This window comes from Neohortaea acidophila (genome assembly GCF_010093505.1).
Source record: "Neohortaea acidophila strain CBS 113389 unplaced genomic scaffold BDY17scaffold_9, whole genome shotgun sequence".
In the NCBI taxonomy this organism is placed as follows: Eukaryota; Fungi; Ascomycota; class Dothideomycetes; order Mycosphaerellales; family Teratosphaeriaceae; genus Neohortaea; species Neohortaea acidophila.
Window position 1 is genome coordinate 1,180,857 of NW_022985518.1, and position 12,930 is coordinate 1,193,786.

General features: G+C 57.0%; 8 protein-coding genes across 8 annotated transcripts; 6 read left to right on the top strand and 2 right to left on the bottom strand.

The window, feature by feature from the left end:
• Nucleotides 1–618: 618 nt before the first annotated feature.
• BDY17DRAFT_312721 (Gtr1/RagA G protein conserved region-domain-containing protein) lies at nt 619–2,012 on the top strand (the record flags this gene model as incomplete). Its single annotated transcript, XM_033735647.1, has 4 exons — nt 619–878; nt 937–1,038; nt 1,090–1,839; nt 1,898–2,012. The coding sequence occupies 4 exons, from the start codon at nt 619–621 to the stop codon at nt 2,010–2,012; spliced, it is 1,227 nt and encodes a 408-aa protein (XP_033587484.1).
• Nucleotides 2,013–2,314: 302 nt separating this feature from the next.
• BDY17DRAFT_202524 (uncharacterized protein) lies at nt 2,315–3,462 on the top strand. Its single transcript, XM_033730116.1, has 2 exons — nt 2,315–3,087; nt 3,179–3,462. The coding sequence occupies exons 1-2, from the start codon at nt 2,617–2,619 to the stop codon at nt 3,362–3,364; spliced, it is 657 nt and encodes a 218-aa protein (XP_033587485.1). The 5' UTR covers nt 2,315–2,616; the 3' UTR covers nt 3,365–3,462.
• Nucleotides 3,463–4,252: 790 nt separating this feature from the next.
• On the top strand, nt 4,253–5,607 carry BDY17DRAFT_202518 (uncharacterized protein). The gene has a single exon (XM_033730115.1). The coding sequence runs from the start codon at nt 4,383–4,385 to the stop codon at nt 5,217–5,219; it is 837 nt and encodes a 278-aa protein (XP_033587486.1). The 5' UTR covers nt 4,253–4,382; the 3' UTR covers nt 5,220–5,607.
• On the top strand, nt 5,602–6,479 carry BDY17DRAFT_302645 (uncharacterized protein). Its single transcript, XM_033734441.1, has one exon. It carries the CDS (start codon nt 5,755–5,757, stop codon nt 6,340–6,342), a length of 588 nt encoding a protein of 195 aa, XP_033587487.1. The 5' UTR covers nt 5,602–5,754; the 3' UTR covers nt 6,343–6,479.
• On the bottom strand, nt 6,475–8,418 carry BDY17DRAFT_285037 (D-arabinono-1,4-lactone oxidase-domain-containing protein; the record flags this gene model as incomplete). Its single annotated transcript, XM_033732107.1, has 1 exon — nt 6,475–8,418. The coding sequence occupies exon 1, from the start codon at nt 8,239–8,241 to the stop codon at nt 6,475–6,477; it is 1,767 nt and encodes a 588-aa protein (XP_033587488.1). The 5' UTR covers nt 8,242–8,418.
• A 136-nt stretch (nt 8,419–8,554) lies between these two features.
• BDY17DRAFT_302647 (NADP-dependent oxidoreductase domain-containing protein) lies at nt 8,555–9,791 on the top strand. The gene is made up of 2 exons (XM_033734442.1): nt 8,555–9,106; nt 9,163–9,791. The coding sequence occupies exons 1-2, from the start codon at nt 8,735–8,737 to the stop codon at nt 9,751–9,753; spliced, it is 963 nt and encodes a 320-aa protein (XP_033587489.1). The 5' UTR covers nt 8,555–8,734; the 3' UTR covers nt 9,754–9,791.
• On the bottom strand, nt 9,792–10,937 carry BDY17DRAFT_302649 (uncharacterized protein; the record flags this gene model as incomplete). Its single annotated transcript, XM_033734443.1, has 1 exon — nt 9,792–10,937. A coding segment is annotated over exon 1 (1,102 nt), but the record flags the coding sequence as incomplete, so codon positions are not given.
• A 127-nt stretch (nt 10,938–11,064) lies between these two features.
• BDY17DRAFT_202563 (alkaline-phosphatase-like protein) lies at nt 11,065–12,845 on the top strand. The gene has a single exon (XM_033730117.1). The coding sequence runs from the start codon at nt 11,163–11,165 to the stop codon at nt 12,690–12,692; it is 1,530 nt and encodes a 509-aa protein (XP_033587491.1). The 5' UTR covers nt 11,065–11,162; the 3' UTR covers nt 12,693–12,845.
• The last annotated feature ends 85 nt before the right edge of the window (nt 12,846–12,930 follow it).

Genomic DNA, 12,930 nt, shown 5'->3' on the forward strand with positions numbered 1-12,930 from the left:
AAGTACGCCACAGCTTGGTTCCGCCACAGCAATCGCAGCCACACCTTCCATCCAACCACACCCACTTCCTTGGACACAATCGCACAGCAATATCATCACCATCATCCAATCGCAGCGTTTGACGACTTCTCCCCGACGCTGACGTGACTACCCGTCTTGACCGATTTTCACAAACCAGAAAGAGCCGCATCCTTCCAATCCCAGATGCCGACGTGGTCGCACGCACACAGGCGGTGAAGGGGGGAAGCACGAGCCGCGTTCCACGCGAGAGCCCAGCTGTCCGGCTGGCCTTCCGACGCTGCATACCGATTGTTGTGGTTGGTTGATTGGCGTGGCGGGTTGATCGGTTTTTTTGTTGCAAGGATGGCGACCATGGAGGTGAGGAGTTCTTTCTTCTGGTTTTGTTATCTGCATGTTCGGTCCTGCTTTGTTGGACGTGGTGGGCAGCGCGTGGCTGCAGTCGGGTTTGTTTGCACTTTCTGTGCGGCAAAGAAGGACGGAGGGGAGTCATGATGGTGTAATGTGACGGGTTGCACACTGTTGCCATCATTGAACCAGTAAGTATACCGCACCCTCCTCTCATCGTCCATCCAGTTCACCCTTCTAACAAAACCAGTCATGCGTACCCTCTTCTCCGACAAGATCCATGCGCCCTGCTCGCCGGCTGCAGAGTTGCGCCCTGATCCCTTTGAATTGCCTTTTCAGAGCTCGTTGCATTCCAGTCGCAGCGCCTCCGTCGTGAACAATTGGTTGACGCAGCAGTTTCAGAACGAGTTGCCTTCGACGAACGAGACGAGCTACACTCATGGCGCACCGAATCCCCTGCCGCCGATGCGGCGGAAGGCGAATCCGAGGTTTGTGTTTATGGGGATGAGGAGGTATGAGGCTTTTTGTCACCCTTCAATTCCCTCCTGACTGACCGACTTTCTCTCGAAGATGCGGCAAGTCGTCCGTGCAAAAGGTTGTCGTGCAGAAGTTACCTCCCGCCGACTCTTTGTATCTCGAGCCGACGTATAAGGTCGAGCATGCTACTATGCAGTGAGCCCTCCCGCCTTCAACGGAGTCTCCGTTCGCACGACTAACGTCTAGCGGATCCTTCCTGCACTTTGAGAGCGCCGAAATCCCGACCCAACTACCGGTTCTCTCGCCCAGCTACGATCATGCGTCCATCTTCTCCAACATCGGCGCCGTCATCTGGATCATCGACAGTCAGGATGAGTACTTCAGCAGCATCAGCGAGCTCCTTCGAACCGCCGTCTTCCTTGCCAAGAACTATCCGAGCATCAATCTCGACGTCTTCATCCACAAGACCGACGGTCTGAGTGAAGAATACAAATACGACACCTTCCGCGAAGTGCGCCAGCGCGTCCAAGACGAACTCTCCGACGTCGGCTACGGCCACCGCAGCATCTCATACTACCAAACCAGCATCTTCGACCATTCCATCTTCGAAGCGATGAGCAAGGTCGTGCAGAAACTGCTCCCACAACTGCCATCCCTCGAGACCCTCCTCACCAAGCTATGCGCCACGTGTCGCATTCAGAAAGCCTACCTCTTCGACACCGTCAGCAAGATTTACATTGCGACGGATGCCAGTCCGACGCTGTTGAAGGATTACGAGGTCTGCTCCGACTACGTCGATGTCATTGTGGATATTAAGCAACTCTATGGATGGCAGGAGCAAGTTGGAGCGCCCTCTACTTCACCACCGCAGCAGCAGGAGCAGCAGGAGGAGGATGAGCAGCGGCAGAATTCGAGCGACGCGGGTCTGATAGGCGAGAGTATCGTCACGTACGACAAAACGGGAGACGGTTACATGTTTGCGAGAGAGGTGAATGAGTGAGTTTTGTGATTGCATGGTTTGAGTGCGAGGTGCATGGCTGACGACGAGTGACAGTTCGCTCTCCCTCATTTGCATTATGGGCAAGGGTAGCTCGGTGGAGAAGCGAGTGCTCATTGACTACAATGTCGATGTCTTTGTTGATGCTGTGGTGAAGATCTTTCAGGTTTGAAGGGTCGACCACGCTGGAGTGGGAAGAGTGAACACGTGACGATCGAGAAGATGAAGCGGAAAGAAGGACCACGATAATCACGTGGTATGAATGAGGTGAAGAGCAGGACGGCTGCCGCGGGATGTTGCTTTTGCATGACGACTGCGGCGATGCATGTCCCCCTGCATCGATCTCAGCATTGCCGCTGCGTAGCACGCCTGTTCTTACCAAGCAGAACGGTACGGCCGAAAGAACCCCACCGAGGCTGACTGGAGACATCAAGCTCGGCGGAGGACCGAGTCTTGCCTCGCGTCCAACGTCCATATCTTTTCATCGGCGCCGGACGGATGCACGGAGACAACGGAAGGATGCACGGGATGTTGAAGAATCGTGTCCGTTGTCAGCCCGTCTTGTTAGGATCAGGCTATGAGGCTGCCGGCGACGGAACTTACCAGACAAACGCGGTACGACTTTGACCATGACTCCCCGCCGGCGGCGTGTATCACGACTAGTGCACAAGCACGGAATTCAAACTCCGCCAAGACAGCCTAGTGAGGATTTGTGATCGCATGGGGCAAAGATCGCATCACTGAGCGGGAGCTAGCAGAACGACGCAGGTGGCTTGATGAGCCCTTGGACTGTCATCGCGCGGCTGCGATGCAGCGAGCTCATTCCAGATAGGGTTCTTGCAGTGATCGCTTTGGAACTTCAGCAACGCCCCACGACACGAGAAGGGTTGCTGGACTGCCATGCCCGGGCAGAAAACGCACAGGGTTACGTCGAATGGGTGTGTGGCTGCATCGGACGAGCCATGCCCTGGGCAAAGGGGCGTTTGGCTGCTTCCGCGGACGCCCTTTGCAGCGAGCTGAAGGAAGGGAAAAAGCCACCAGCTGCAGGGAATGACACCGGTGGCTTGGAGGCTTGGGATGGCACGACGAAGCTTCAGCTCGCGCGCGCCCTCGAGCGCGCATGCAAACGCCCGCCGCCTCTTGGCAGTACCACATGCAGACTCTCTTGCATGCCCGTCCGCCGCGCCGTCGCCGCCGGCGGAACCCCGCCGTCCCCTTTGATACTCGACGAGACGCTGCTGAGAGTGGTGAGTGGCCCAAGCTTTCGCCCACGCTCGCCTTAATTCTCCGGAAATACTGCGGGACTCATGCTTATTCGGAAGCTTATTCCAAATGCAGGGTCTTGGCATGCGTCCTCACCTTCTCTCGCCCTTCACGCCTCCATCTTCGAGCGATCAATGGGCGGGTAGTGTTCCGACGATTCAGCGATACACCGTTCCAGACACGACATGCTTGCATCTTGGGATACACAACATGCTGCCGCTTCCGACGAATGCCCTCTCGAAGCAGATCCGTTTAGGCTGAACGGCTCCTGCATCTCACCTGAAGGTTATCGCATGAGCATGCACGCGTAGCGCCACGATCGTCATCCCAAGATCACGGATCGCGCGGGGCGGCCCGAAGATTTCCCTGACGATCGACGGCTCGACGAACGTCCGTCGTCTTTGCTGCAGCTGAGGATATGTCACCAGCTAGCTGCTGGAATGGTTGGGGGCGCGGATGACCGCCGCCTGTGACGGGGGTCTCGGGTGGTTCTCTCGCCTCACATCACCCTCCAGCGCTTCCGGCCCCTGTCAATCCCCCACCGCACGAGGTGCCGATATCCGCCTGCCGTCCAATTGCTCACGGCTGCACCGTCCACCCCATGGTGTAACGTCCGCTTCAGGCTCCACAAGTCTATTCTGGAGAACCCCTCCGGACATGGCGTTGCATATGCCCTTTCAGGGTCAATATGCTGCCGATCAATGGCGTTATCCTTCGTTCTCATGCCGCACAACCGCGTCGCCGCGGGGGCCTGTAGGATACACCTTCCGACCCTGCCTTTTTACTGGCGACGGCACAGACGGGTGAGGTCTGTTCTGGCCGATCATCACCGAACACCGTTAGTTGCCCCCCCTGGTCTTCTCCATGCTTCGTATTCCCAAGCACGTTGAGATCATCGCTCTGCGAGTGAGATGGATGATGATCCCTCGTGGCGTCTTGCCCCACCAGAACAACCACCGCCTGCGCCTTTGATATGACGCTACGTTGCATGCTTTTCGGGAGAGGAGAGCAGTGGCCATGACGTCGTCACAGTCGGAGGCACGGCTTCAGCGGCTTCGAAGATATCAACAACTGGCACCGACGACATATAAGAACCCCCTCTTCCTCCCTCCCATCAGTCTTGTTCATCCATCGTCCAACCCAAAGATCCAGCAGCACAATCTCCAAGCCAGTGAAGCTTCTTGAGCACCTCATCAGGTCCTTCAATACCGACTACCTACTTGTCCATCAATACCTCCACCCCTTACCCAACACCCCAACACTACCTCTCACGCTCGACATGCGTTTCACTACTTCGATCGCCGCTGCCATCTTGGCCTTTGCCGCCACTGGCGTGCTTGCTGCTCCCCTTCCCCAGCTCGCGGGCTTCGGTTCCGGCTCCGACTCCATCTTCACCGACACCGACAATGGTGTGGGCTATGGCGTTGAGAATGCCGAAGACAACCTTGCCGGCACCATCGCCGGTGCCAAGGGCGGCAGCAGCACCCCTGCCCAACCAGGACCCACCCGCCGCCAGCTTGCGGGAGTTGGCTCAGGCTCCGATTCCATCTTCACCGATACCGACAACGGTGTTGGCTACGGCGTCGAGAATGCCGAAGACAACCTCGCTGGCAACCTCAAGGGTGAAAGCCCCTCCACCTCTCCTTCGCAGAGCGGCAGCGGCTCCAGCAGCAGCGGCCCGCCTCCCCCGCCTCCCCCACCCCCCAGCAAGCGCCGCCGACAGTTGAACAAGGTGGCCGCCGGCGAGCAGACCCTCGCCAACGCCGCTGGCGTCGGATCCTCAACCGAGGGCCTTACCAACGAGGAGAACACCCTCGACGGCGACGGCACCAACGGCGCGGCTGAGGTTGGCGCCGCCATCGGCAGCACCGAGGCCAGCACGCTTGAGAACGCGGGCAACCAGGTTCCCAAGAAGTTCCGCCGGCAATTGAACAAGGTCGCCGCTGGCGAGCAGACTCTTGCGAATGCTGCTGGCGTTGGCTCTGAGACTGAGTCGACAACCAACGAGGAGAACACCCTCGACGGCGATGGCACCAATGACGCCGCCAACGCTGGCGCTGAGATTGGCAGCACCGAGGAGACTACTCTTGAGGAGGCTGGCAACTTGACTCCATGAAAAACGACGACAGTAATGGGAAGAGGATGAACTGATCTGGATCTTGTTGCTTGTACTTGTATTGAGCCGGTCCTAGAAGGGGGGCGTTTCTCAGCTGAATTTGGAGTTTTTGCAGCTTGTTTTGTTTAGCGTCTGAGTTGGGAGGGCATTTTCATGGAATGAGCATTGTTATTGGAGGAAAAAGTGTTCCGAGCGGTGTGATCTTTAGCAAGCAGTCTGTCAAATCCACAGCATCTTGATTGCCAACACCATCAGCTTTTCCTCTTCTTCACCTTCCATCATACACAGCATCGCATGTGATGAAGTCGAGTCACGACGATCAAGTCGGGAAGATCCTCCGTCACCGAAGATACCCTGCACGCATGGATGATCATCCACGACACGTGAGGTTGCAAGACATCCATCGATCTGCGTGCGCATCTTTCCCTGTTCCTCTGGGAGTCAGGTGACCATCTCGGAAAGCGCAGCCTGATCAGCGGGAAAGTGTGGCGAAGGCCGGCCACGAATTCCTTGGCAGCCTTGGGGGCGTTGACTCATGCCCGCCCAGTTGACTCCAGACCCTCACGCCACACAGGTTTTCCGAGAACATGATTCACAATGTGTCGTGTGCGCGGCAACGGCGATGTCGGCGTTTGGGGACACATATGACTTGGTTGCCTGGGTGTATAACACGAACAAGTCATCTTTCTTCTTTTCTTCTTCATTCTTGCATCTTTCTTACATTCCGTCTTGCAATACCCATCTCTTATCTCCTTCATCATGGTTCCAAGTACTTCCAATATGGGCCAGCGAAGTAATCGCAAACGAACGCGCCATCGACCTCGTCGGCCGAGGATGTACGATACGGCTTCTTCACTTCCCCCTCCTCTTTCTTCGGCGCAACTCCCTCCGGCCTACGCCACATCTCAGCGCAGGAATGTTTGCTGCTGCTCGGCGTCGCCACTATCAAGAACGTCGAGCAGCGACGTGCCGCCATTCCCTCACCAAAGAACCGACATACCCACGCCAACGGCTTCGAACTCGACACAGAGCGAAAATGCAGCCACCAGAGACCTGCGGGTGTTTGGGGGCAGCGACGAGGATGAGTCAAGTTCGGCGGACGCCCTTCGGGGCTGCATGCTAGATGTTGTGCTGCATCTTTTCAACGGCGTGGATTACGATGATGAAACGTTTTGATTACATGTAGCGGGCGCATCTCATCTCATCAACATCATCGTTCAACCTCATGAGATTCTGGATATAGATAGACTGAACATCACATCTTATCAAACACCGCCGTCCCCGTAACCGTATCCTGCGGCCGTCCATGATATCGCGGCCTGTCAACCTCCTCGTCGTCCGAGCGGTCGAAGAGCGTGCTCTTCTCCGCCTCCGCGCCGTGCATCATGTCAAAACTCTCCGCACTCGATGACGGCGTCGGACTGCCTCCGTTTACTTGCGCTCCGCGCTCCGGAGCAGCGGCTGTAGCGAATGACAGCGCTTCCGACCTCGTGCTGTCCAACTCGCCTACCCAGAATTGCCCACCGTCCGCTGCCTTCGTGCGGGACACTTCGCGCTCCTCCAACGCGCCTTTGGCCGCCAGACTGACGCCGAGCGTGCGGCGGTGCCAGGCACCGAGGAACATTCCTTCGGGGTCCGCCTCGTTGCGCACCTTGGCCCACTTCTTCAGGTTGTCGCCGAGGATGTGCTGCATTTGCTCCGCGGTGGTGTAGCTGAAGTTCTTGGCGTAGTGCGGTTTGGCGCCCAGCTCGTGCATCAGCCACTCGAAGGCTTCGTAGTAGCGGTCTTTGCACGGCGGGTCTTGTAGATAGGCGCGGTAGAGGGTGGCGTTGAGATAGAGTGTCGGGCCGTCGGAGCAGGTGTTGTCGAGGAATGGGCGCGTGGTGCCTTTGGCTGTGCTGTCGGAGACTCGTACCTCGATGGGACAGTGAACGTACAAGCCCTTTGAACTGAAGGGAATTCCACCGCCTCCCGGTTCACCGTTGAGCCAGGCGGAAAGGCGAGTGATGGCCTCGGGGCCTTTGTGGAGTGGGAGAGCCCATTCGTTGACAAATTGCGAGTATAGACAGTTCATGAGCAAGGCATCGGAAAGGTCTTGAACGGCGGTGGCGGAAACGCCAGGGGAAAAGCCGTACTGCATGCCGAACACGAACCATTCCACGGTCGGCAGGATCCAGGGAATGTAATTGGAAAGCCAGAGTAGGTTGTGGTAGGTGTGGAAGCCGACAGAGCCGCCGTACCAGGTGGCGTCCGGCGCCCGCACCGGCTTCTCTGTCCTTTCCGCCGACCAAACGATGGCGCGCTTCATGTACGGCATCCACCAAACTCGAGTGAATTCCTTCAGCCATAGATTGGTGTTCCAGCGAGTCAGGACATCGTCCAGCGGCACCAATTTCTGCTCCCACTCGACTTTGTAGTTCTCCACCATCTGGAACTCCACCTCGGTAACGATTCCCAGCGCGCCAAGAGAGACCAGCGCCGCTTTGAAGAGGTCTTGATTCTGGTCATTCGAACACCGTACGGCATGGCCATTCGACAGCACAACGCGGAGAGAGAGCACCGATTCGGAGATGATGCCGTGCTTGAGCGAGCTTCCATGTGTTGCCGTCGCTATGGCGCCCGCGATGCTCTGCGCATCGATACTGCCGAGGTTGGGCATGGAGAGGCCATGCTGATGCGCAGTGTGATTCAAGTCATGCAGGCGCATACCCGCCTCGACCAAGAACGTCTTCTTCTGTCGATCCACGTGCAACAACTTGCCATAGTCGTCGAGATTGATCATCCACGAGGAAGTACATGTCAGGTCGTTCGGGGAATGCCCGCTGCCAACCACCACAATCCTCCTCCTGCAGCGTCGGGCAAGGTTGACGACCTTTTGAACCTCCTCGAGGCTTTGCGGGCGGATGTAGAGCTCCGGACGACTCTGGAAGGTCTTGGCCCATGTGTGGTGGATGTGGGAGGAGGAGGCACGGAAGGGGACATCAGGGTCGGTCCGTGCGATCTCGTGCTTGATCTTCTCCATCTTCCCGGCGAGGTATGAAGTGTCGCGGTCTAGAGCGAGGATATGGAGGCGTTGGGAGCGGAGGTGTTCCGGGCTATCGGCGCTTCATGCTCAGTACTGCGATGATCGCGACGCGTCCCCAACGGTGAGACAGTGGAGAAGGGGACTCGGTGCTGGCGAGGTGCAGGTGGAATGGAGTGAAGTACATGTAATGCTCGTCATCGCCCGCCATCCCCGCTTTTCTCTCCCCATCCGAGCGCCTTGGCACGTGTGTCACGGCACGTGATCTTGGTGCTTCGCACTTCTTACCAGTTTGGGCAACTTGCCAGTGCACCCCACTTGCACTGCCTGTCCGCAGCCCGCCGCATGTAGTCTCCGGTGCCAACGGGATGTCCATTCAAACTCCGTCCCCGGTCCCGAGTTGACGTATTGATAAGTTAGAGCCTTGTCCCATCATCGCTCGACTCGCCATCTCTCCCAACTGCTTTCAATCACTTTCACGCGAACCAACAACATGCCACCCCAATTCATCGCCGGCGATGTGCGCGGCAAGGACCCCACGCAGTTGAAAGACGTACTCGGATCCCTCGGGATCAAGCGACTTGACACCGCTGCCATCTACGATGGAGGCGAGTCTGAGAAGCGCATTGGTGCGGCCCATCTGCCGCAGCATTTTACGATTGACACCAAGATCATGGTGACCAACATGAATCCCAATGGCTCGCACACGCCAGAGCTTATTGAGAAAAGTCTGTCCAATAGTCTGAAAGTGATGGGGGTGGACAAGGTCAACGTTTATTACTGCCACACTCCCGATCTGCAGACCCCCGTTGTTGATCAGGCCAAGGCGCTCGACGAGCAGTACAGGAAGGGCCGCTTTACTCATGTACGTCGTGTCGTGTTGCGTGCTGATCCCGATGGTCGAAACTCATATCTTCCTAGCTCGGCTTCTGCAATTTCTCCCCCTCCATGATCCAGGAGTGGCTGGACGTCGCCGAGAAGCACGGCTATGTAAAGCCAACCGTGTATCAAGGGCAGTACAACCTGCTTTGCAGAGGGTATGAAACCACCAACATTCCCCTGCTGCGAAAGCACAACATGGTCATCAACGCCTTCTCCCCTCTCGCCGGCGGCTTCCTCTTGGGCCACCTGACGGAAGACGGGCTCCAAGCGGGCTCGAGGTTCAACGCAGGGGCATCGGGCGCGGGGGGCGCCTATCTCAACTTCTACGACCATCCAAGTATGCACGAGGCCATCAAACGTCTTCGAAGCATCAGCAAAAGCTCCGGCATAGGGTTGGATGAGTTGAGTCTGCGCTGGCTCGTCTACCACTCCGCACTCGGCGATCAGGATGGCGTGATTCTCGGAGGGAGTAAATTGCAGCACTTCGAGAACAACATGGCGCAAATCCGCAAAGGGCCGCTCGATGATGCAATCGTTCAACAGCTCGATGCGCTGTGGGATGTGTGCAAAGAAGATGGGGTGAAACTTGTTCAGCATGACGACTACCTCATGGGAAAGCCGAGACCGTGATTGCTTGACGCAAGGCGTGGATAGCAGCCACATGACAAATCTATTCTGTATTGGTTTAGCTCACAATCAGTACCACACTGCCCAATTGCCGCTTCAAGTCTTCCTTGTCGACGTCATGCGTGTCTTCCACCTCACCCCACTGCGCCGTTTGATGTAGCACCTCCAGACTCGCCGCCTCGGCCGCCGCCTCAATGCCAAATCGCTCCGCTGCCACGTCCGGAGCTTGCTGTGAAGTTCGAAGGTGTGCAAATTCGGTGCTCCACTCGACCAGCAAACGCGCGGCTACAAGGACCGATTTGGTAGCGAGCGTGCCTCTCTCCAACGCCGCCAGCTCATTCGCAGGCAACCGAGACATCCAACCCCGGATGACTTGTCGAGTTATTTCAGGTTGTGCGATGGGGACAATGCTATCCTCGCCCAAAATTGGCACTATCTCGAGGCCGGGAAAGATGTGTGCGGTGAGGAAAGCAATGATTGGCTCGGCGATGTCTTTTTGTCTTTCTCGGAGGGATTTCACGCCGGGGCGATCGGGAGAGTATCGATTTTGCGCGGGAGCCCAACAGAGGAGCGTGTCTGTGGCGAGGTATCGCATGAGGGTGTTGATGATATTTTCCCGGATCTTGTTACCCAGGCCTTCGTCTGCATCTGCTGTTTCCAGGTCGGTCGCGCGACTGGTCAGACTGGTGAGGGGGACGTAGTGTTGTTTGAGCGCTTGCTGGGCGTTGACGAGCTGGTCCCATTCTAACGCTATCGCACTCGCGAGAGCTCTTTTACTCGGGGGAAGTGTGATGACCTGACGTTTCGAGTTCCGCACTGGCCGAGTGTCGAGATGAATCTGCAGACCTTCAGTCGTCTCTTTCACCGATACATTCTTCCAAAAGCGCTTCTGCAGGACGGATGTCGGCTTGGCGGGGTTGGCTTTTGCTTCTTGCGATTGTCGCAGGGCTTCGACGTGTTGTCTCTTCCGCGCAACGCGGTCTGCGGCGTATGTGACGGCTGCTTGAGGAGCATCGGGTGGCGGCCCGGGGACGGTAGGATGGGGAACTGGAGTCGCTTGTGTGGCCGAGGTGGTGTGGAGGAGGCAACGGGAGTTGAGGCGCAGGGTTCGGCGCACGCTCAATGAAGAGGTTGCCGTGACCACTCGGTTGTAGGGGATGGCCATGGTCGAGGGATGATGTGCGCGATGGAGATAGAAGGTGAAGAAGTCGCAAGTCGAGATGGATTTCCCAATGAGGAAGTTGAGCAACGTCGCGGAAAGGTGTGGGACGGGTTGGAACATTGGCTGACGTCCTCAAGCACGACATCGCTTCGAATGAGCTCGGCCTTGGGAGCTGGTTTCATTGCGAAAGCTCTCTCAAGCTGATTGATTAAGGACCATCACCCCCCTTACGGTCGTCGTTGTTGGAGTCATGCGAAACGTAGCAGTAGACAGCGCAGGCGGATCCGCCAGCAAGAAAGGCCACAAGAATGTGTTACTGATCGTGGCCGACGACCTTGGACTCTACCTTGGCTGCTATGGAACGCCGAAGATCCAAACTCACGCCATAGATACGCTGGCCGACGAAGGAACCCGCTTTACTAATGCATTCGCTAGCACGGCGTCCTGTAGCGGTAGTCGATCAACCATCTACACAGGTCTCCACACGCACCAGAACGGACAGTACGGTCTGGAAGGAGGCCGCAACCATTTCCATACCTACGAATGGGTCGAAACGGCGCCGCTACTCTTCAACACGCTCGGGTATCAAACGGGCATCATTGGGAAAGTCCACGTGGGAATCCCCAGCACCTACTCGTGGGAAGTGCGAGAGGAGAGCGACAGTCGGGACACCAGATGGGTCTCGCAACGAGCCGCGGCCTTCTTCGACAAGGCTCTGGAAACTGATCGACCATTCCATTTGACTATTGGCTGGCGGGATCCGCATCGGGACAACACCAGAGAGGACTTTGGCAATCAACGGCAGGAAGTGATTGATGCCGGCCTTCAGGGCCCCGGCTACAGCACCAAGGACGTGGAGATCAAGGAGTACATGACGGACTTGCCAGAGGTGCGCACGGAACTCGTGAATTACTACAACTCCATCACCCGCATGGACTGGGGAACTGGTTGGATTCTGGAAGCCCTCCAAAAACGAGGGCTGGACAAGAGCACGCTGGTCGTGTTCGTCAGCGACAATGGCGCGCCCTTCATCAACTCCAAAACGACAATGTACGAGTCCGGCATCCGTCTCCCCCTGATCATCCGGCAGCCTGGGCAAAAAGCCGGCGTGGTGAATCCCAACATGGTCTCCTTCCTCGACATCCTTCCCACTTGCCTTGCCTGGGCCGGCCGCAAGGACGATCTCAAGACACCCATCTCCTACCGCTCCCCCAAACGCCTCGGCGACTCCATCCTCCCCATCCTTAACGCTTCCGAGATCTTGCCCGCGCACAAATGGAAGCAGCACGTCTTCGGCTCGCACACCTTCCATGAAGTCTCCAATTACTGGCCCACACGCTACCTGCGCACCCACCGCTACAAATACCACCGCAACATCGCGTACAAGCTCGATTTCCCCTTTGCTGGCGACCTTTACTACTCTCTCTCGTGGGAGGGTTATCGCAACCAAGACGGGCCGGTGAAGATTGGCAAGCGTCCGCTGCAAGACTACATCTTCCGCACGCCTGAATCGCTGTACGATCTGGAGAAGGATCCAGAGGAAGTGCACAATCTGGCTTACGAGGACGAGTACCAAGACTTGGTCAAAGAGTTTAGAGGCAAGATGGAGGCGTGGCAATATGAGACGCGGGATTCGTGGCTGTATCGCGATGGGATTGCCGTGGTGACGCTGGAGCATTTCATGGAGTTGGGCTTGGAGGTGCCGGACCGGTGGGAGTTTGATCCGAAGAACCCAGGCAGTAAGCATGTGCCTATCTGGCATCCGCCGAAGAGCAAATAGGAGCTGTGTTCGGAAGCCGTGAAGAGAAGGAGTCGGAACTGGCGGCGAAATTTTCGTTAGGTTGAAAAGTCATTGTTGATATACCACGAGATGATGTACATCAACGACTCTCGTGTCCACGTAGCACGGTGCATTGGAATTTGCCTCGCTGGCTTGTGACGTGGGAGGATAATCTCAAGCGCGTATGGATCGCTAGTTCTGATAGGCCGTGCAGACCGCTTCTTGATGGTGCGAGTGG